This window comes from Garra rufa, chromosome 3 (genome assembly GCF_049309525.1).
Source record: "Garra rufa chromosome 3, GarRuf1.0, whole genome shotgun sequence".
Taxonomy (NCBI): Eukaryota; Metazoa; Chordata; class Actinopteri; order Cypriniformes; family Cyprinidae; genus Garra; species Garra rufa.
Window position 1 is genome coordinate 61,627,835 of NC_133363.1, and position 22,474 is coordinate 61,650,308.

A 22,474-nucleotide genomic window follows, 5' to 3' on the forward strand; every position below is an offset into this window, starting at 1 on the left:
TAAAGATGTATATTATCCCTTACTGTATTCAAGTGATGAATTTTGAAAGTCTGACAATAATCAATGTTGAGTGCTACTGTAAAAATAACTCTGCCTCGTTTAAATGTTTCAAAATGAATAACAGTTGAAAATATTCGAAATTTAGAAAAGTAATCGAAAAGTAATTAAAAGTAATAAGTTACATTACTTTTATAAGGTAATCGAAAAGTTACACTACTTATTACATTTTAAATCAAGTAACTTGTAATCTGTAACCTATTACATTTCCAAAGTAACCTTCCCAACACTGGTTAGGTCGATATAATAAACACACAAGCAAACATGATTTTGGTTTGAAAAGCAGAGTTTATTCCGAACCGTTTATTAAATCATACATGAGGTTGGCCCCTTCACAAGTGAAATGCATCTCTGAGGAAGGACGCGCGTGCGCGGCTACATTCTACAGAGCTGCTAGACGTTTCCCTTCACAGCTGATCTGAGGACGACCTGCTTCTTCTAACAACGCTAGTTTTTCTGAGTAGGACAGGGGGCGCTGTTCCGAGATCAGTGCAGAAGGGCAGCCTGTGTAACTGCAGCACAATCTAACCGCTGAGAGACGTACATTAGTAACGGTCATGTGGCGAGAGAGGAAAGGCATCACAAATCAACGGAAACCATGACAAACAAGCCAAAGGTGGGTCACATTCAGAAATGGTGTAAACACGGCATTATTACAAACTACACACCTGTGTGTGCTAGAAGCATGAGGAAGATACACGTGTGTTTTGTGGAGTCAAAAATCAGTGTTTTACAATCAATAGTGACATTCGTATTTATCATTTTCTTCACTATTTTCTCTCATCACTCGAGCACTTTCTAAAACCCTTGTTTTTGTTCAGCTAAACGAAACGTTATTAGCATGAACGCATTGGTAACTTTTTGCAATACATTCTGTTCGAGTAAATCTCACAAAACGTAAAGAACAAGCGTCATATTTCACCACAAAGCCAGAAAACTATTATAATTGGAGAATTATATAGAATTAATATTTCTAAAGAAGATAAAGCATGTTAAAGGACCAATTTGACGCTTAGCATTGAGACATTATTGACAATTAAAGGAGTAGTTCACTTTCAGAACAAACATTTACAGATAATGTACTCACCTCCTTGTCATCCAAGATGTTCATGTCTTTCTTTCTTCAGCTGTAAGGAAATTATGTTTTTTTGAGGAAAACCTTTTAGGATTTCTCTCCATATAATGGACTTATATGGTGCCCCCGAGTTTGAGCTTCCAAAATGCAGCTTCAAATGGCTCGAAACGATCACAGCCAAGGAAAAAAGGGTCGTATCTAGCAAAACAAACGGTTATTTTATTACATATTAAACTTTTTAACCTCAAAAGCTGCATTTTGGAAGCTCAAACTCGGGGGCACCATAAAAGTCCGTTATATGGAGAGAAATCCTGAAATGTTTTCGTCAAAAAACAATTTCTTTACGACTGAAAAAAGAAAGACATGAACATCTTGGATGACAAGGGGTGATTACATTATCTGTACAGTTTTGTTCTGAAAGTGAACTACTCCTTTAAGCACTTTTAAATCCCTAAAGTCTCATTACAGTACAAAATGACTGCACAATGTCTAATTAATTTTTAATGATGAATGAATGTTTTTGTAAGTAGAAACTTGATGAAAAGTGTGCTTAACTAATAAAAGTAATGTGACAATGCTAAGAAATGGATAAAGGTCCTATTTTCTTGATGAAAAATGTAACGGGATGTGATCTGAGGTGAAATATGACTCGTTTATTTATGAGATTTGCTCATTTGTATGGCTGGTTCCCAAAGCTAGTGTCACCAGTGCATTCAGAGATCACTTGCCTCTGATGGACACAAGAAAAATCAAACACACACATCCTTAATCAATGAAAAAAGGGGTAACAGAGTCACATAAAGGTGCAAACGTTTACATACAAGTACACTAAGACATTTGTTGTTCATGTTAGGATATGCAATTCATAAACATCAAAAAGATAAAACAAAAACAAGAGGATGTGTCCGTTTCAGCCAGATATTCTAGCCATTAGAAAATCATATAAAATGAAAAACATGTCCTTTTAAACTGACGGAAATTTCCAGTTATATGCGTTTGGCCTTTTCCACCGACTCGTCGGATTTTAGACGAACAGAGCAATCAGACAAAATGAATTATAAATCTAGATTCGCTAATAAATAAGACAATCCTTCATTGTACCGCTCAACGCGATTTCCAGTCGCTCCAGGACAGACATCCAGCTACAGTGTAAACGAAATCCTTGTGTGCTAATTTCGCAAAACGAAAACACCTTAAATAATTTAAATCATTATATACACATCAAACTCAGAAGGCAAAAGTGAGGTCGTACCAGACAGTGCTCTCCGATTTCAACTCGTCCTCTACGCTCATATTTTTCGTTAAGTGCATTCGCAGTAGTTTTTCGCACCGTTTCAACTTGGTGAGGTCGTTTGTGGAAGTCGTTAGCATTCACAGCGTCTGTGCATCTACTATATATGAACTTTATGTTTTCTAAATGGCAGCAAACGTATGCTTTGATAACTTGATAAAGTCGTCCGCTAAACTACGCGATTTTGACGCCATGCTATGATGTCTTTTCACCACTGGATGTCGCTAGAGTCTGTGGTCTAGTAGGTGACAGCGTGCTACTTTGCGTTTGATCTGGCTAATGACGGAGAGGCGAAGCCCGGATTTTGCAAGCGATGTGAAACTAAAAGACATGTTTTTGCTTTTAAGATCTTTTTCTTAGGAAAACTCATTTCATTATATTTTCGATTCAAGTAGCAAACAGATTCTCCGTTCGGCTCCTTTTCCACCTCCAGACATTGTTTCTAACTGATCAGAGAGCTGCGTCTGGTCAGGTCCACATTACTCGCGCTCAGTCCTCTGGATTCTGACAGGCCGCTGTTAGATTCCTGAAGAGACACACAAACACACAACATTTCGATTGACATGCATTTTAAAACACCATGTTGAGACTAAGTGAAAATTAACTGCAAACAAGATTTAAAATAAGCATAAAATGAAAATCGAATGCTTAATGTTCTTAATCATACTGTGAAAAATTAATTCGTGCATGCTATTCTAAATCAAAAATACAGTAAAATTCCGAAATATTATTACAATTCAAAATAGCCATTTTCTATTTGAATATACTTTAAAATATAATTTATTCCTGTGATGCAAAGCTGAATTTTTAGCATCATTACTCCAGTCTTCAGTGTCACATGATCCTTCAGAAATCATTCTAATATAACATTATATTGTACTCACCTGTGAGGTTTCTTCTACGCTCTTGTTGAGGAAATTTAAGGAGCTGGCCCTCTTCATCCTTTTGAATCAAACAAAAACAGTTAAAGAGTGAGTTTGTTTTTTTCTGAAAAGACTAAGGGTGATGTTTTGAGTTCGAGTCTCACCCGGGGTTGCGTGGCTCCTGTGGGCCGCTGCCCTGAAGCTTCTTCACCAGCATCTCACTGCTGCGACGCAGGGCTTCACGAATCTTCCCGAATGAGCCGCTTCTGCGCAGGGCACCGTTACCATCCTGTGCCCAGGAAAATATGATCAACTTCTTCAATGTTTATATATTTGAACATACAACATCAGTCAAACGTTAAGAATAAATGACATTTTGTTATATTATGTTTTGGAAAGAAGTCTCTTTGGTTCACCAAGGCTGCATTTATTTAATCTCAAATACAGTAAAAACAGCAAAATTGTTAAATATTATTACAAATTAATATATTGCTCAAATGAATGAGAAGGTGTGTCCAAACTTTTGGTCTGTACTGTATATTTTTCTGTTTATTAAAGTTTTTACTCTACATTTGTTCAGTTTTCAGTGGGTTAGTGATATTTTTTAAATATATATAAATTAATAAATAAATATTTTTTAAATGGGTTTTTATACAAAAACTGCTTTATGTAAAATTCACTTTTCTAGACCCACATTTCTAACTTTAATTCATGGGGATAACATGGATAATTTCACATGGTTTAGTTTAAGATTTTTGCCCATCTTTTGGAAAATCCAGTTTTAAAAGTAAAAAAATAAAAAAAACTTTTACCAGTAGGTGGCTGCAGAGCTCCACTATTTGCTATTTGACCACCTGAAAGATATTCTTTCACAAGTTTTTTCAGTTGAATTCATATCTACAGTACAGACCAAACTTTTGACCAAAATGTAATTTATTGCTGTGATTGTTGTGAATTTTTTAGCATCATTACTCCAGTCTTCAGTGTCACATGATTCTACAGAAAAATTAATGATCTAATTCTTATCAATGTTTAAAACAGTTGTGCTGCCAAATATTTTGGTAGAAACTGTGATACATGACCATACGTTTGGGCAAAATGTAAAAAAATAATACTTTTATTTAGCAATGATTGAAAGTGACAGCAGAGACATTTGTAGTGTTACAAAAGATTTCTATTTCAAATAAATGCTGTTCTTTTCAACTTTTTATTCAAAGAATCCTGAAAAAATATGAAGCAGCACAACTGTTTTCAACATTGATAATAATCAGAAATGTTTCTTGAGCAGCAAATCAGCATGTCAGAACGATTTCTGAGGGATCATCATGTGACACTGAAGACTGGAGTAATGATGCTGATCGCAGAAATAAAATGGCATTTTAACAGATATTCTATGACACTATGACAGTGTTTTAGTGTCACATTAAAAATAAAGAAAAATCTAAGATTAAAGTCAAAATTATTACGAGAATTAAAGTCGAAATTACAAGAATAATGTCGAAATGTTTTGAGAATAAAGTCGAAAAAGTTGAGAATAAAGCTGAAATTACAAGAATAATGTCGAAATGTATAAAGAATAGTCGAAAAGTTTAGAGAATAAAGCACAGATTACAAGAATTCAAAAGAAGTCAAAAAGTTTAGAGAAAGTCGAAATTACAAGAATAATGTCGACTTTATTCTCACAATTTTGACTTTATTTTCTAAACACTTTGACTTTATTCTCATATTTTTGACTTTTCTTGAAACATTTTGACTTTATTCTCTAAAAAATTCAACTTTATTCTTGTAATTTTGACTTTATTCTCATATTTTTGACTATTCTTGAAACATTTCAACTTTATTCTTGTAATTTTGACTTTATTTTCTAAACACTTCAACTTTATTCTTGTAATTTTGACTTTATTCTCATAATTTTGACTATTCTTGAATCATTTCAACTTTATTCTTGTAATTTTGACTTTATTTTCTAAACATTTTGACTTTATTCTCATATTTTTGACTTTGTTGAAAATTTTCAACTACATTGTCAAAATACTTTAATCTCGTAATTGTAGATTTTTAAAAAAAAATGTGGCACAAAATTTTTTAATATTTAAAATTGGAATAATATTATATAATATTATAATTTATCAATTTGATACTGTTATTATATAATAATAACAGTATCAAATAAATGGAGCCCTGGTGAGTGGACTTCATTTAAAAACACTTCAGCCTTTTAATTATTCCAAACTTTCATATAAATATGTCCTATATATAAATCAAAGGCTTTGTGTGCTCCTCTGACCCCGCTCCACTCAGCTTCGTCTCCATCACAGTCTCCGCGAGGGCCTCCGGGGCCGTTTACTCCGTCCCGACTCTGACGTCTGTCTCCTCCAGCACCACCTCCGTCCTTCAGCAACTCCACCACCTTACTCTGATTAATGGCATCGATGCCCTTACAAACAGAACGAGTCAATTCTATGAGCTTTTCTTACATTGCTGTGGCGGTATTGCTTAAGTTGTCAGTCAATGAAATAATGAATGAATTTTAGTGAGAAAGTCAGTTAAATAATTAGCAGAGAAAACATATTGAGGTGTTCTCAACAGCGTTTTCTTCCTGTATGAGTCATCTGCACACTGCACAGGAAGTCAGTTTTATAGGTCAAGCATCAGGTAGGAAATCAGCATGCATGCCGTACCTGTTTGCGGTTTTTCGTTGCACACTCCTCCAGCGTCTCGGCGGCCTCCAGTTTGCCCTGCCGGCGGTACAGCGCGCCCAGACTCTTCAGTGTTGTATTAACAGTGGGGCTACACGAGAGAAACGTCAAGAGAATCACTTTAAAACAGATTTCTCCACACTTTGATACCCATAATCATTGGAGGCACACCTGCACACTCACCTGTCCACTTTGCAGGCTTTGTACCAGCTGCCATACTCGCCGTATGGACCTGAGTCCTTCCTCTTACCCTGGAAATGAGCAACAGACGAACTGAATTCACACTGGAATCAATTTACATTAAACACATATTAAAATATAATGTAATGAGAGCTTTAAAAATATTAAACCTGATAAAAAATTTTATAATAATATAAACATAGGATAACCACAATGAATTGTTGTATAGAAGAAAATAAACTTGATATATGTGACCCTGGACCACAAAACCAGTCTTAAGTCGCTGGGGTATATTTGTAGCAATAGCCAAAAATACATTGCATGGGTCAACATTATTGATTTTTCTTTTATGCCAAAAATCATTAGGAAATTAAGTAAAGATCATGTTCCATGAAGATTTTTTGTAAAATTCCTACTATAAATATATCAAAATGTAATTTTTGATTAGTAATATGCATTGAGAACTTAATTTGGACAACTTTAAAGGTGATTTTCTCAGTATTTCGATTTTTTTGCACCCTCAAGTTCTAGATTTTCAAATAGATGTATCTCGGCCAAATATTGTCCGATCCTAACAAACCATACATCAATAGAAAGCTTATTTATTGGGCTTTCATATGTTGTATACATCTCAGTTTTGTAAAATTTAACCTTATGACTGGTTTTGTGGTCCAGGGTCACATATTAATTTTATTTAGTGTTTGTTTATTGTTATATAAAAGCAATGTCTTATTGGTTAAATATCATTAATATAAATAGGTTTATTAACATGGCTAAGTAGATGTAGTCATAAGTAAATGTACATTAAATATACACATTATTGTTTAAAGTTTGGGGTCGGTAAGAATTTTTTAATGTGCTTGAAAATAGTTTCTTTTGCTCACCAAGGATGTATTTATTTTTGCCAAAAATACAGTAAAAGCTGTAAAACTGTGCAATTATATTACAATTCATAATACCTATTTTCTATTTGAATATATTTTAAAATATAATTTATTTTTGTGATCAAAGCCTAATTTTCTTCAGTGTCACATGAGCCTTCAGAAATCATTATAATATGCTAATTTGCTGTTTAGGAAGCATTTCTGATTATGATCAATGTTAAAAACGGTTGTACTGCTTCATATTTTTGTGAAAACTGTCATAGATCTTATTTCAGGATTCTCTGACTAATAGAATGTTTTTACAGACTTTATTTGAAATAGAAATCTTTTCTAACATTATAAATGTGACCCTGGACCACAAAACCAGTCATAAGGTTACATTTTACAAAACTGAGGTGTATACATCAATAAATAAGCTTTCTTTTGATGTATGTTTATTAGGATAGGACAATATTTGGCCGAGATACGTCTATTTGAAAATCTGGAATCTGAGAGTGTAAAAAAAAAAATCAAAATACTGAGAAAATCACCTTTAAAGTTGTCCAAATTAAGTTCTTAACAATGCATTTTACTAATCAAAAATTACATTTTGATATTTACAGTAGGAATTTACAAAAAAATCCTCATGGAACATGATCTTTACTTAATTTCCTAATGATTTTTGGCATAAATGAAAAATCAATGATTTTGACCCATACAATGTATTTTTGGCTATTGCTACAAATATACCCCAGCGACTTAAGACTGGTTTTGTGGTCCAGGGTCACAAATGTCTTTACTGTCACTTTTAATCAACTGAATGCATCCTTGCTGAATAAAAGTATTAGTTTCTAAAAATTGAAGTAAATTAAAATAAAATAACTGACCTACACTTTTAGACGGTAATGTAAATATACAAATGTTTTCACATTTACCTAAATACATGTGTACAAATATTTTTACAATTTAAAATGCATACAAATATATAACATAAAGCCAACAATACCTTGCTTTCTTCTCTTTCCTCTGCATGCATCCAGATTGGTTTGTTATCATCTGAGGAGGGGAAAAAAAAAATTGCATTATTTTTTTTTGTGATTACTTTTTTTTTGTACAACTTTTCCCTGCATGGTTAGTCTACTTTTTTTGTTTGACAATAATTAGCTTGTTGAAGCTTAAGGAAAAGCAGGTGCATGTTTGATTGTAATCTTGTAAGCGTCTGATTGGCTTAAAGGGCTGATGGATTTAGACAAACCCTCTAAAATATCATCCTGACAAAAACCCATCATGAAGATGCAAATAAAAACATGTCTATTCTTAGCAAAACAAATGATTAAGATGAAAAAAGGTTTATGCAATTCACATTAAACGAATATCCATATATGATTTCTACAATAATAATACATACTGTTGACGGATCCGAACTCTTTCTCATGCGCACGGGTCAGAATCTCCTTGTAAAGCGTCTCTGCGTCTTTGAACTTGCCCTGTTTCAGGTAACACGTCGCCTGTGGATGAAACACAATCTCCATCAACGAGCTTCAGACAGAACAATGCTCTCAGGTTTTCAGATCCACAGCCAAACGTTCATGTTTCATATCAAAATTCACCCACAGGGCTTGTTCTTTGTCACTGCATCTGCAGTTTCTCCAGATCTTTATTGATCTTGAATATTTACTTTCACAGATAAACACGAGAACAGGAGACATTCAGGACGTGATATATTTGATGCAAATCTGATTTAAGAAACACAAAGTTCTATTCTGTTTTTTGCACTGTTAGTTTTGATGAAAGCATTCATGAGAAAGCAATGAAGATCACATGACAATCAGCTATAATCAGCACTTTTCATGATTAGTTAATCATGGCAGTTCCACATATAATACATATTTCATATGCAAAGATGTTATCCAATCAAAGCAGTGGGTGTTTAAGCTTTCCAGTGATGTATGGTTTAAAATAGGACAATATTTAATTGAGATACAACTTTAAAAATCTGGAATCTGAGGGTGCAAAAAAAAAATCTAAATATTAATAAAAACATTAGCAATGCATATTACAAATCAAAAAGTAAGTTTTGATATTTATGGTAGGAAATTTACAAAATATCCTTATAGAACATAATCTTTACTTAATATTCTAATGATTTTTGGCATAAAAGAAAAATCGATAATTTCGACCCATACCATGTATTTTTGGCTATTGTAAAAACACCAGTGCTACTTAAGACTAATTTTGTGGTCCAGGGTCACAAATTATAGAGTGTAAATAATAATAAAAAACAATATACAAGTGTAAGATAAACAAATAGTGGTATAAAAGAAAAATAGAATTAGATACATTTTATTTATTGCTTGCTTACTGAACTGTTGCCATATGCTTAAATATTTAAATCATTTAATATAAATAAAATATAGAAATATATTTACATTTATATAAATACTAAAATCATTGTAAAACATTTCTAAATTATGACCATTTTTATAGAAACATCTTATTGCATAGTAAGTGTTAAAATAATTCATAATATAATTTTTATGTTCAAAAAATGTAATTCATAACCCCTTTAACTGTCATGTTGCGTTTTATTTATTTTGACCTGGAGAGGATATTGTTTTTTAAATTTCAGTACCGAACTCGGTACTTTTTGACAACTCTAGAGCCTATTAAATGTTTAATGGCTATAATTAATAGGTCAAATTGAGATATCAGTAGCAGTATTGGTATCTAGAAACACATATTTAACCACATATTTAAAATACACTATCTTTATGTTGTTTCTACATTCATTTAGAAGTTCAATGTGAAAGTATGACAATATAAATATGCAATTAATCATGATTAATTACAGAAAAATTAATCATGACCAGGTAAAAAAAAAAAAAATTATGTGAAACACTTTGTTGAAATTTTATAGATGGCGCTATTGAGTCATTTGCCACACCCACTTTCACCACTTTTCAGCACTTTTGCGGTGTGTGGAAATTTTGACCATGTTTAGGCCCTTAAAAATGCTGGATTTTTTTTATTTCGGAGAAGAAACTCTCCAAAATACTCTCTCTGAGAAATTCTCCAAAATACAAAACCTGTGCTAACTGAAAAAAAAAAACTAGACTAAGTCCAATATTTGGTGACAATATTGCATTTACAAGCAATTTTTAAAACGCTTTTCATTTTTGGCCATAAATATTGTTGCTGTGTCAGCTGTAGTTGAGTCAATCTGGTCTCACCAGGTTGTTTTTGGTCTTGGCCACATTGGGGTCGTCGGCGCCCAGTTTGTTCTCGTAGATCTCGAGTGCCCTGCGGTAATAATACTCCACTTCCTCATACTTGCCCTGATTCTGACACAACAGGGCCAGATTATTGAGCTGCTTCGCCACGTCGGGGTGGAATTTACCCAGAACCTGCAAACACACATGCGCGTATATATTTATATAACAACACTGACTACACTAGAGCAACAGTGTTTCAATAAAGACCATCTTTCTGACATGTGCAGGTTCTCCACCTTCTCCCTGATCTCCAGCGCTCTCTTGCAGAGAGGCTCAGCCTCCTTGTGTTTCCCGCGTTTGCCGTACAGCACGGCGAGGTTGTTGAGGGTCGCGGCCACGGCGGGGTGATCTTTACCCAGAGTCTTCTCTCTGATGGCCAGAGCGTCGTTCAACAGGTGAGCTGCCTCTTTATACTTATTCTGATCCCTGGAACAACACAGGAATCCGGTTGGAGCAGGAACATGTCTTACAGTGATGCACCAAAAACATTTGGCTAAAAGCATAGAGCGAAAACATTTAATTACCACTTCTCTCATGGCATGTTTTGACTGTGTCAGTAGCTATGTTTCCATCCAAAAATGCGAATTTAACTTATGCGCAAAACTGGAACATCGCATAAAACATTTGCGCATAAAGCACCGTTTCCATCCAACGAGACAAAGGGAACAAAATCGTCACTTCCTGATAAACTTTCAGTAAATATCAAAAAAAAAAAAAAAAAAACTAGGAGAAGTCATGAAAATAATAATTTTCAGATTTCCCCAGCGGTTAATTGACATGTGACAACATGGCCAGTACCGGTATCTCCGAGGGAAAGGTTGAGGGATAGTTTTCTCTCGTTTCCACGCTTTTAAAAGCTTGTAAATGTCCGTAAGCATTTTACTTTCACTTTCGATTTAGCGGCAGTTCGGCGTCAATTGATTGAATGGACAACAACAAAACAGTACGACAAACTCACGTATAGGGCTGGGCGATATGTCAAAAAGCTAATCTCGATAATTTTTTCCCATATTGAACGATGACGATATATATTTCGATATAAGCTGTTGATGTTGCCAGCTTTAAAATAGTATCCCAATAATGACTAAAGCCACAAAAATTAAAGGATTCATTAAATTACATTAAGTATAGTTTATTAACAAAAGCAGATTACAGATTTGGCCTTAAAAATTAAAATAACTTACTAAAATAAATGAAAAAAGTTGTTAAAGTTGTGACAGAGTATGGTAAATGAGAGTAAATGTACAAAATGTGAACATAAAATTATTGTAAAAACATTATTTGTAACACATTTATTTATTTATTTATTATTTATTATTATAAACACAATTGTTTATTTTCTCTATTATAGGTTGAGCTATTTAAATTAGAGGCAACCACTGCATTTTGAAACAATCTACGGTATAAATATCAAAAAATTACGACACAGCTCTTTCTTAATCGTATTAAGTGCAGACAATTCAGCCATAATCAAAGTAGGCTACTCTCTCATTATTCAAAGTGCAAATAGAGACGGAATATTTCAAGCATGATACAGAGCTATAGACATACACAACCTATTATAGTCTACATGCAGATAACAGCCTAGATATGTCATGTAGCCTAATTTGCGCGCATTGGAGTCACTCTCGAAACAAGGGGGATTTAAATTGCTTTTGAATGCGCGTGCGTTTTTTTGCTTTCGGTTTCAGTTTTAACAATCGACTTTTCAGATAGTCAAACCACTTACGGAATTCGTGCTAACTTTTTTGTCGACAACTTCAACATCTTTGGAAAATAACTCGAGGTTAGTTTCTCTTTCGTCGCTGCTTCCACTCTCTTTTTTTTTTTTTGTCGTCCTGGTGCAAGTTTGCTTCGCAAAGTGCTGTAGAAAATGAACTTTGTACTTTGACGTGCACACGCACGCTGCACGCTGATTGGCCGCTGTCGCATATTTCTGCTGTATGATTGGCTCTTAGATTAATCCATATCGAGCAAAAAATGTCTATAGCTTATCATCGTTATTAACAAATTTTATCGTGATTCGATATGATATCGTTTATCGGCCCAGCCCTACTCACGTAGTCTATTTTAAACATAGAATTGTTAATTTATTAACAAAAACAAATAAACAACTGTTAAATAACTTCCACTTATTAACAAAAACAAATAAACAACTGTTAAATAACTTCCACAAAGTTTAATTATGAGAAATAGACCTACTGAAAATTGGCATCGCTGTGGAAACAAATAAATAAGAAACGAATGTTCTTCCAATGAGCTTCCAAAATCACCTTAGATAAACGAAAACAGTCAACAGGCCTTTTTACAATACAAAATACTTTTAAAACTAAATCTTTCGGCAACGTCTTGCCTTTCTCACCTTACTCCTAATGTGATAAATGAAATCGGACTCATGCCGCGGATGTGACTGTTGTTAGGCACACTGCATTGAGCAGCCGCGTTCAGTTTTTAATTGTACTGTTTGTTCTCTAACTGAACTAAATGATTTTTATTTCTATAAAATGATCAAAACGACCGCAGGGCCGGTGCCGTGGTGGGCAAGTGACGAAACCACTTAAGGAAACATTTCAGAATGACCAAAACAACATTTCTGATGCTGTGTAAGATGGGTCCGCTGGTTAGTCAAGTTATCCCGTTCCAGCGTGCAAAGTCACATGACTTTTTTAATGCACATGGAGGAATTTATTCGGTAAAGTGTTTCCATCGTAGTTTATGCGCATTTTTTCTTATCGGATAAAAAATTTATCCTACTTAGTTGTGCGCATAAGTTTTTTTATGCGCATTTTCAGAATTTATGCGCATTTTCGCGTTTCCATTCAGAGATTTTTGTGCGCATATTCCAAAATGCGCATAAAACAGGTGGATGGAAACACAGCTACTGTTAGTTTCATGCATAATGTGGATAAACTACAGCTGTTTAGATGCTAGGCTAGGATCAATCTGTTTAATTATTTTATATATTTTTTTATTATAAACTGAAATCTTTCAGGCTATACTGTTTTCAGTAAAATGCATGAACAAAACTTCACATTACTTGTAGCTCAACTGCCAACCAATAATTCGCAATAAGCTTAAAGCTTTGATACGTTTGATATGAAACAGTTCAAATTATGTACATTTTTACAAGAAAGAATTGTCATTATTTTGAAATAAAAGCATGATATTTCTGTATTTTTATAAATGTATTCAATTTCTTAACTGGATATATCATTAAAAAAAGATAACGTGTGTACACTGTGCGTCTATAAATACACACACATATGTGACCCTGGACCACAAAACCAGACATAAGGTTAAATTTTACAAAACTGAGATGTACACATAATATGAAAGCTCAATAAGCGTTCTATTGATATATGGTTTGTTAGGATAGGACAATATTTGGCTGAGATACATCTATTTGAAAATCTGGAATCTGAGGGTGCAAAAAAAAAAAACACCTTTAAAGTTGTCCACTTTAAGTTCTTAATGCATATTACTAATCAAAAATTACATTTTGATATATTTATAGTAGGAATTTTACAAAAAATCTTCATGGAACATGATCTTTACTTAATTTCCCAATGATTTTTGGCATAAAAGAAAAATCAATAATTTTGACCCATACCATGTATTTTTGGCTATTGCTACAAACATGCCCCAGCGACTTAAGACTGGTTTTGTGGTCCAGGGTCACATATATGTATATATTTATACTTGTCTCAAATTCATATTATACATAAATATAAATGTTTAATATATAAATTAACAATTTTCCTTAATATATACATGCATGTGTGTGTATTTATACATATATAATAAATATTCACAGTACACACACACATAATATGTAAACAAACTTTTTTTTCCATACGATTGTTTTGCAGCTGTAATTAAAGCAGATTTATTTGAATTATTTTATATTTGTATTTCAAAATCATGTTAAAACATGAGTATCAAATAATAAACTGCTTATTTCAACAACATATTTATATTTGATTAATGAGAAATAAAACTGTTTTATATAATATTCCTTAATATTAGTAGTATTTTAGTAGGATTACATAACTGAAGAAGACTTTGATTTTTTGTATTTAAAAAAAAAAAAAAATTCTAAATATACCCAACTTTTTATTGAAGTTAAATCAACTTTTAAAATTAAACGTATTATTTAAAAAATTCGTAAAAACTGCCTATATTAGTTTTGTTTAAATTATACATAAAAATTACATATTCATATTTCAAGATCTCGTTAAAACATGAGTATCTCATATGATTAATCGTTTAATTGCTTATACTCCAACAACAAATAATACGTCATTAAAAAGTTGAATTAAACAAAAAATTGCAAAATACAAAAAGTTTCCTGAACTTAAAATAGTAGAATTTTTTTTACATCAAAATCTGTCATACTTTAAATAAAAACAAAAGGCCATTTCTACCATGATTTTAGATGCAAGTTATGCATTTATATGAAGTTTAAACAAATATTTTAAGTAAAATATAAAAAGTTTCATAAATAGCTTTTATTTGTGTGTTGATTATTAAATCAATTTAATTGCATGATTGAATATTAAATCAACCTCATGTTTGGTTTTTGGTAAATTAAATTCAGTTTCAATTAAAGGTTCATTTCGGTGCATCACTAATATTTTTAAGAAAAGAAAAGCAGACTGCAATGATCTCTGACCTGTAGACCAGGGCGAGGATGTTAAGCATGGTGGCCACATCCGGATGGTCGTGTCCAGAGGTTTTCTCCAGGTCCTCCAGAGCTTGTTTGCAAAGCGGCACGGCCACCTCGTACCGGCCCTGAGATGCGTACTGGATCACCAGGTTATGAAGGGTTCGCAGACGGGCCGGGATCTCGTAGCCTCCCTGCTGTGCCGCCACTTCACCGCTGGGCTGAGCTGAAGCGATGGGTTACAAACAAGAGCTTAACCCAACACAGCCTACTGAATCTCATCTGATACATGAATTTCTAAAGCCTCTAAATCAACATGATCAAAACTTGAGTAAATAAATTATCTACTACTAGGGTTGGGTCGATAGACGATGCCATCGCCCATCACCGATAGACATCACGATGCTGAGCCGGCATCGCGATTCCCCGCCGCAGCAGCAACCCACTCACGAAAAACACACACTTAATCACACTATACAGCCAAATGAAATGCATGCTTTCTATTTCCGCATCTTTACTTATTTTATTATTATGAGGAAATAATAACAAGGAAGTTGTTAGCGATCACAAATTACAGTGAACTCCAAACGAATTACAGTTCGTTCACATTAATAAATGAGGCACACAAAAACAGCAGAAAAAAATCTAATTAAATTAGATTAAATAAACTACACCAAATATGCCTTTTCATGGTTTTACCATAACGAACAGAGCTTGGAACAAAAAACAAGTTTAAATATGAAGATTTCTGGACATTTTTGCTGAAGAGAATTTTTTTTTTTCATCGAAATATGAACGTACAATACAAAGCCTAGTATACATTATAAATAACAGTTTATCATTCAAATACATTGGGAATATGGAAAAACTTGGATTTGTGCCGAATTACAGAGGTACGTGAGCCCAACGCATGCTATTTTTAGTTTCACTTTGTTTTGGAGTCTTAAAGGAACACTCCACTTTTTTTGGAAATGGGCTCATTCTTCAACTCCCCCCGAGTTAATAAGGTGATTTTTACCGTTTTGAAATCCATTCAGCCGTTCTCCTGTTCTAGCGATATCACTTTTAGCATAGCTTAGCATAGATCATTGAATCCTATTAGACCAATAGCATCGCGTTCAAAAATGACCAACGAGTTTCCATATTTGTTGTATTTAAAACTTGACTCTTCTGTAGTTATATCGTGTACTAAGACCAGCGGAAATGCAAAGCTGCGAGTTTCTAGGCTGATAAGATTAGGAACTAACTCCCATTCCGGCGTAATAGTCAAGGAAGTTTGCTGCCGTAATATGGCCGAAGCAGGCGGAGTATTATCAGAAATGAGTTCCCAGCTAGTTTAGCATTTGCACATGTGCTGCGTGATATTACTGCTCCTGCTTCAGCCTTATTACAGCAGCAAACGTCCTTGACTATTACGCCGGAATGGGAGTGTAGTTCCTAATCTTATCAGCCTAGAAAATTGAAGCTTTGCATTTCCACCGGTCTTAGTACACGATATAACTACAGAAGAGTCAAGTTGTAAACAGGACAAATATCGAAACTCGTTGGTCATTTTTGAACGCGATGCTATTGGTCTAATAGGATTCAATGATCTATGCTAAGCTATGCTAAAAGTGATATCACCAGAACAGGAGAACGGCTGAATGGATTTCAAAACGGTAAAAATCAACTTATTAACTCGGTGGGAGATGGAGAATGAGCCTATTTCCAAAAAAAGTGGAGTGTTCCTTTAACTTTATATATTTTGTTTCATTCCTGTTCTGTTCAGAATACCGTTACATTTAAATGATTCGTTTTGGAGTCAGGGTAACTAACTTATAGCTATGTTTATAGTGTTTATAATGTTAATACATAATATTTCTTTTGATATGGTATTATTTCTGAAATAATACTTTCTTTCTAAACATTCCGCTGCTCATTAAACGCGTTTGGAGAGAGTGGGTTAAGCAGTAAGCAATCAATGAGAGCGATTTTGAACTTAAAAAAGCTGATCGAAAATATGTTAAGGACCAACACACATCCTCCAAATACATCTACATAATCCCGCGCTTGCTCTGTCTCGTATGCATGCACTGTCACGATTAGGGATGGGTATCGTTAAGGTTTTAACGGTATTACTACTTCTATCGATACCACTTATCGATTCGGTACTTTAACGGTACTCTTATCGGTACTTTTTGTTATATTTTTAATTAAAAAACCGAAACAAACTGAGAACAGAAATAACAACACTTTATTTTTTAAATGTAAAATAATTATATATAGCTTAGCAAACACCAATGTTTGAGCAAATATCTGTTACACAAACAAAACCAATGATTGTAAAACAAATAAACACAATTTTCTTGTAAATGAATATACAATGAACTACAAAATTAATTTTTAGGTAAGCTCTGCTCTATAATTTCTTAGCATAGTTTATTATTATTTATCTATTTGTAAAAGCAATACTATAAAGGCATTTTAATGTTTCATATTTATTTAGGCTACTGCATAAAAAATATTATAATATTTAGCCTATATGTAGGCTATATGTATCTGAATGTGGGTTTATTAAATTATTAACATTATAATACTGATTTAGAGAGACCTTATGTGATGTATGTCGTTATTTTAACATAGCATGCATACCTGAGGAGACGGATGAAGAAGTAGAAGCTAGGCAGTCGAAAACTTTGCATTTCTGCACATAATGCACTTTGGCTAGATGTTTTGATAAATTGCTTGTGTTTCCGCCTTTACAAGCAAAAATGTTGTTGCACTTGTTGCAACGAGCATTGTCCGTGTTCACACGGGTGAAGTGTAACCATACTTCAGATCGTTCAGCGCTCTCCGCCATAAGCGCGCGCGCTCTCTCGTGTTGTGTGCGCGCGAGCTCTGTGTACTGCAGAACAGACTACATTTCGTGCGTGAGATACAGTAGCAAATGACGGCAGTGCAGGCGAATAACAAATGTTATCGCAAATTACAAAAGGCTGGTCAGGTAAAATATGCTAGGTAATTTTTATTTAGCAATAATAAATAGGGCATTTTTTTTTTATTTCTCCAGTACCGACAGCAGAACCGTTAACGTCAGAGCTTATCGATACTTCTGTCTTTTATAATTTGGCACCGGGACCGATAAAGTACCGGGTTTCGGTACCCATCCCTAGTCACGATTAGGGTTGGGCGATGTCGACCAATTTGGCATCGTACGATGTCTAATGTGAAACATCGCGATGGACGATGGCATCGTCTGCGGGGGGGCGGGGGTGAGGGATTGTTGTTGTTAAATAATTTATTCATAACAAATTAATTAATTGTAGCCTACCGTGTCCACCAGTGCTTAATTTGAGCCTGATCCTGTTCTGGAAAATGTCCGATTTTGGATTTTTGCGTTCCGGTATTTGTTTTTAAAGATCCGGCATTAACAAGTGCATTAGATCGTGACAGTGCGTGCGTGCAGACGAGACAAGAGCAAGCGCGGGTTTATATAGATGCATTTGGAGGATGCTTGTTGGTCCTTAACATATTTTCGACCAGTCAGCTTTTTTAAGTTCAATAACGCTCTCATTGTTTGCTTACTGCTTAACCCACTCTCTCCAAACACATTTACTGAGCAGCAGAATGTTTAGAGAGAAAGGGTAGCTAATATCAGAAATAATACCAAATCAAGCGAAATATTATGTATTAACATTATAAACACTATAAACATAGCTATAAGTTAGTTACCCTGACGCCTGACCCAAAACGAATGATTTAAATGTAGAGGTATTCAAAACAGAACAGAAATGAAACAAAATATATAAAGTTAAGAAACTAAAACAAAGCGAAACTAAAAATAGCGTGTTGGGCTCACGCACCTCTGTTTTTCGGCACAAATCCAAGTGTTTCCATATTCCCAATGTATTTGAATGATAAAGTGTTATTTATAATGTATACTAGGCTTTGTATTGTACATTCGTATTTCGATGGAAAAAAAAAAATATTCTCTTGTTTTTGTTCCAAGCTCTGTTCATTATGGTAAAACCATGAAAAGGGCATATTTGGTGTAGTTTATTTAATCTAATTTAATTAAAATTATTTTGATTTTTTTCTGCTGTTTTTGTATGCCTCATTTATTAATGTAAACGAACTTTCATGTAATTTGTTAGGAGTTCACTGTAATTTGTATTGTGATCACTAACAACTTTCTTGTTATTATTTCCTCATAATAATAATACTAAAATAAGTAAAGATGCAGAAATTGAAAGCATGCATTTCATTTGGCTATATAGTGATTAAGTGTGTGTTTTTCGTGAGCGGGTTGCTGCTGCGGCGGGGGCGGGGCGGAGGATCGCGATGCCGGCTCAGCATCGTGATGTCTATTGGCCATCGGCGATGGACGATGGCATCGTCTATCGACCCAACCCTAGTCACGATCTAATGCACTTGTTAATGCCCGATCTTTCAAAACAAATACCGGAACGCAAAAAACGGTAGGCTACAATTAATTAATTCGTTATGAATGAATTATTTAACAACACCCCCCACCTCCACCCCCCAACCCCACGACGATGCAATCGTCCATCGCGATGTTTCACATTAAACAACGTACGATGCCAAATTGCCCAACCCTATCTACTACATACAGTATGTCACAAAAGTGAGTACACCCCTCACATTTCAGCAACCATTTTAGAATATCTTCTCAAAGAACAATACTATAGAAATAAAACTTGGATATATTTTATTAGACCACAGGACATGGTTCCAGTAATTCATGCTCTTGGACAGGTTGTCTTCAGCAAACTGTTTTCGGGCTTACTTGTGAGTCAGCTTCAGATGAGGCTTCCTTCTGGGACGATGCTTATACAAACCAACTTGTTGCAGTGTGTGTCGTATGGTCTGAGCACTGACAAGCTGACCTTCTACTTCTGCAACCTTTAAAGCAATGCTGGCAGCACTCATGCATCTGTTTTTTGAAGCACCTGACGCACAGAACGAGTGCTCAACTTTGTTTATCGACCCTTGCAAGGCCTGTTGGAATGAAACCCATCTTGGAAAACCTCTATGACCCTGATCACTGTTTCAGGGTTACTGAACCTCTTATAGTCTTGGCCATCTTTGTGAAGAGCAACAATTCTAATTCTCAAATCCTCAGAGAGTTCTTTGCCATGAGATGCCATGTTCAACATCCAGAGGTCAGTATGAAAGAATCGTACTTAAAGCACCTAATTTTAACTGCTAATACAAGATACACAACTTTGTATGGTCCTGTCAAGCAGACAAAAACATAAACATGATGAATAGGACACGTGGCTTCGCATGGTTAAACAACATACTGCTGTTATCACTTAGGGTGTACTCACTTTTGTTGCCAGCTAGTTTGACAATAATGGCTGTATGTTGAGTTATTTTCAGAGGACAGTAAATCTATACTGCTATACAAGCTGCACATGGACTACTCTAAAATATATCCAAGTTTCATTTCTATAGTATTGTCCCTTGAGAAGATATACTAAAATGGTTGCTGAAATGTGAGGGGTGTACTCACTTGTGTGACATACTGTAGCTTCTGTGGATTTACATTACAAACTATCAGATCTTCATACTTTTTGTCCAAATGAATAACAGCATCTGCACCAAACAGCATATTTGTGACCCTGGACCACAAAACCAGTCATAAGGTTAAATTTTACAAAACTGAGATATATACATCACATGAATGCTCAATAAATAAGCTTTCTATTGATGTATGGTTTGTTAAGGTGCGTTCACACCGGACGTGAATGAAGCGGCAAGCGCAAGTGATTTACATGTTAAGTCAATGCAAAGACGCGAATAGCCATCCAGCGGCGCGAAACGCGCGAATGAGGCGGCGCGAAACGCGCGAATGGCGCGGCGCGGCGCGCATTGAGCATTTCAAGCGATTGCCGCGCGAGCTCAAAAATCTGAACTTTGGCGAAAATCCGCACTGCGTTAACCAATCAGGAGCTTGCTCTAGTAGTGACGGAGGCAGAAATCCGAAACAACAATGGCGGACAAAATCACCGTTGCTGTCTGTGGTTCCTCGGAGCTGTACGATACATCTTTGGACTTTTGTAGAAACAGGAATAAAAGGGATCTTGCTAGGAATAAAATGAGTGAAGAGGTCGGACAATCTGGTTAGTTTTAAAGGTCCCATATCGTCAAAATCAAAATTTCCTGGCTTTTTTCATGATAACTACGGTCTAGGGGCTATCTAACTACCATATGAGTTTCAAAACAGTCAATCCACAGTAAACTGCACACAGCCTGCTTAAAGTAGCTGTTCATTTTCACGAGCAGCTGTGACTTCCGTAACGATGTGACGTCCGATCGACTCAAGTCACCGCCTTCAGTCACAAACCAACGTCCCACCCTCCTTTTGTCAAACCCCCAGACAACAACGCATCCATTCCATTGAGCAACAACAACAGGAAAACAAGTTGAGAAAACCCTGTTCAGTCGATAGATGTCAAGCTATGATCATTACACAGGCTTCAGAACAACGTTAATATAAGAGACCAGCGGCACGTCAACTTCAGCCTCTTTCACACAGCGATTCCGGTAAATACACGCATAACGTGTCCCACGATTTGTTCCGGAATTGTTTAATTTGGTTAATTCACAGTTGTTTTCCGGAATCTGTGCTTGCTTTACACACAAACCATAAAGACATGTGACGTTTGGATGTGAGATGTAATGCGACGCGTACGTTTCACTAAACTGAAACTAAACTGAACAAACTGTGCTTCAGCGCTGATAGTGAGGAGCTGGCTCTGCCTGATGATCGCTGCTTCATTCCACTTTGCACGTTATTTTTCGTTGTGAAGAGTCGCTTGATAACGTGCATCATTACTTCAACACTGCCTTTAGGTTCTGGCTTTGGTTCACACAGTTCCCGTAATTTTCCAGAATCAGCGCGCATTGTGAAAGGGGCTTTACTAAAGCAACAGTTATGTAGCCTACTGCATTCGGTGTTTGTAAAAGAAAAAACATTAATGATAATTCTAAAATATCCTGTTGAGTAGCTCTCTCTATTGCTCTGAGCTCGCTTACGCTTACAGCATACATGTCCGTAGTTACCTGTGATTGGCCTGGTTGTGCGTCACTCAGAAAACAACAGGCCAATCAGAAGAGAGGCTCATGAATATTAATTAGATGGGCCAAAATCGACCTGTTTTTGACAGAGCTCCTAAAAAAGGAGCTATAAAAATATATTGAGATGGATTTTGGCACTTATACCGCAAATATATATTCTTAAGGACATCAACAAATAAAATAAACCTCCAGAAATGTGTACGATATGGGACCTTTAAAAAACGCTCTTTACTCAATTTGACCTACATATACATACATATTGAGACTACAAGCAAGCTAAAGCTGGCAAATTGAGCTCATTCACCTATTTTACAGCTACTTTCCCGCTGACGAGTGACAGAAGCCCCTCCCTTGACGCGAATTCGCGTCTGTTGTGAAGAAAATGTCACGCGCAAATGATGCGAATTTTACCGCGCGAGAAAACTCAA

The 22,474-nt window shown here is 35.1% G+C and overlaps 1 protein-coding gene across 1 annotated transcript in view; it reads right to left on the minus strand.

Annotated features, from left to right (window-relative positions):
* Positions 1–325: 325 nt before the first annotated feature.
* The window catches only part of klc2 (kinesin light chain 2), a 28,476-nt gene continuing 6,327 nt past the window's right edge, over positions 326–22,474 (minus strand). Inside the window, exons 4-14 of the mRNA XM_073836472.1 lie at positions 14,973–15,189; positions 10,537–10,726; positions 10,259–10,432; positions 8,437–8,536; positions 8,035–8,084; positions 6,169–6,236; positions 5,968–6,076; positions 5,574–5,723; positions 3,451–3,575; positions 3,308–3,365; positions 326–2,949 (exon numbers count right to left, since the gene is read on the minus strand). Of these exons, the coding sequence (XP_073692573.1) occupies positions 2,866–2,949; positions 3,308–3,365; positions 3,451–3,575; positions 5,574–5,723; positions 5,968–6,076; positions 6,169–6,236; positions 8,035–8,084; positions 8,437–8,536; positions 10,259–10,432; positions 10,537–10,726; positions 14,973–15,189 (1,325 nt within the window). The 3' untranslated portion in view covers positions 326–2,865. The remainder of the gene's footprint in view (positions 2,950–3,307; positions 3,366–3,450; positions 3,576–5,573; positions 5,724–5,967; positions 6,077–6,168; positions 6,237–8,034; positions 8,085–8,436; positions 8,537–10,258; positions 10,433–10,536; positions 10,727–14,972; positions 15,190–22,474) is intronic.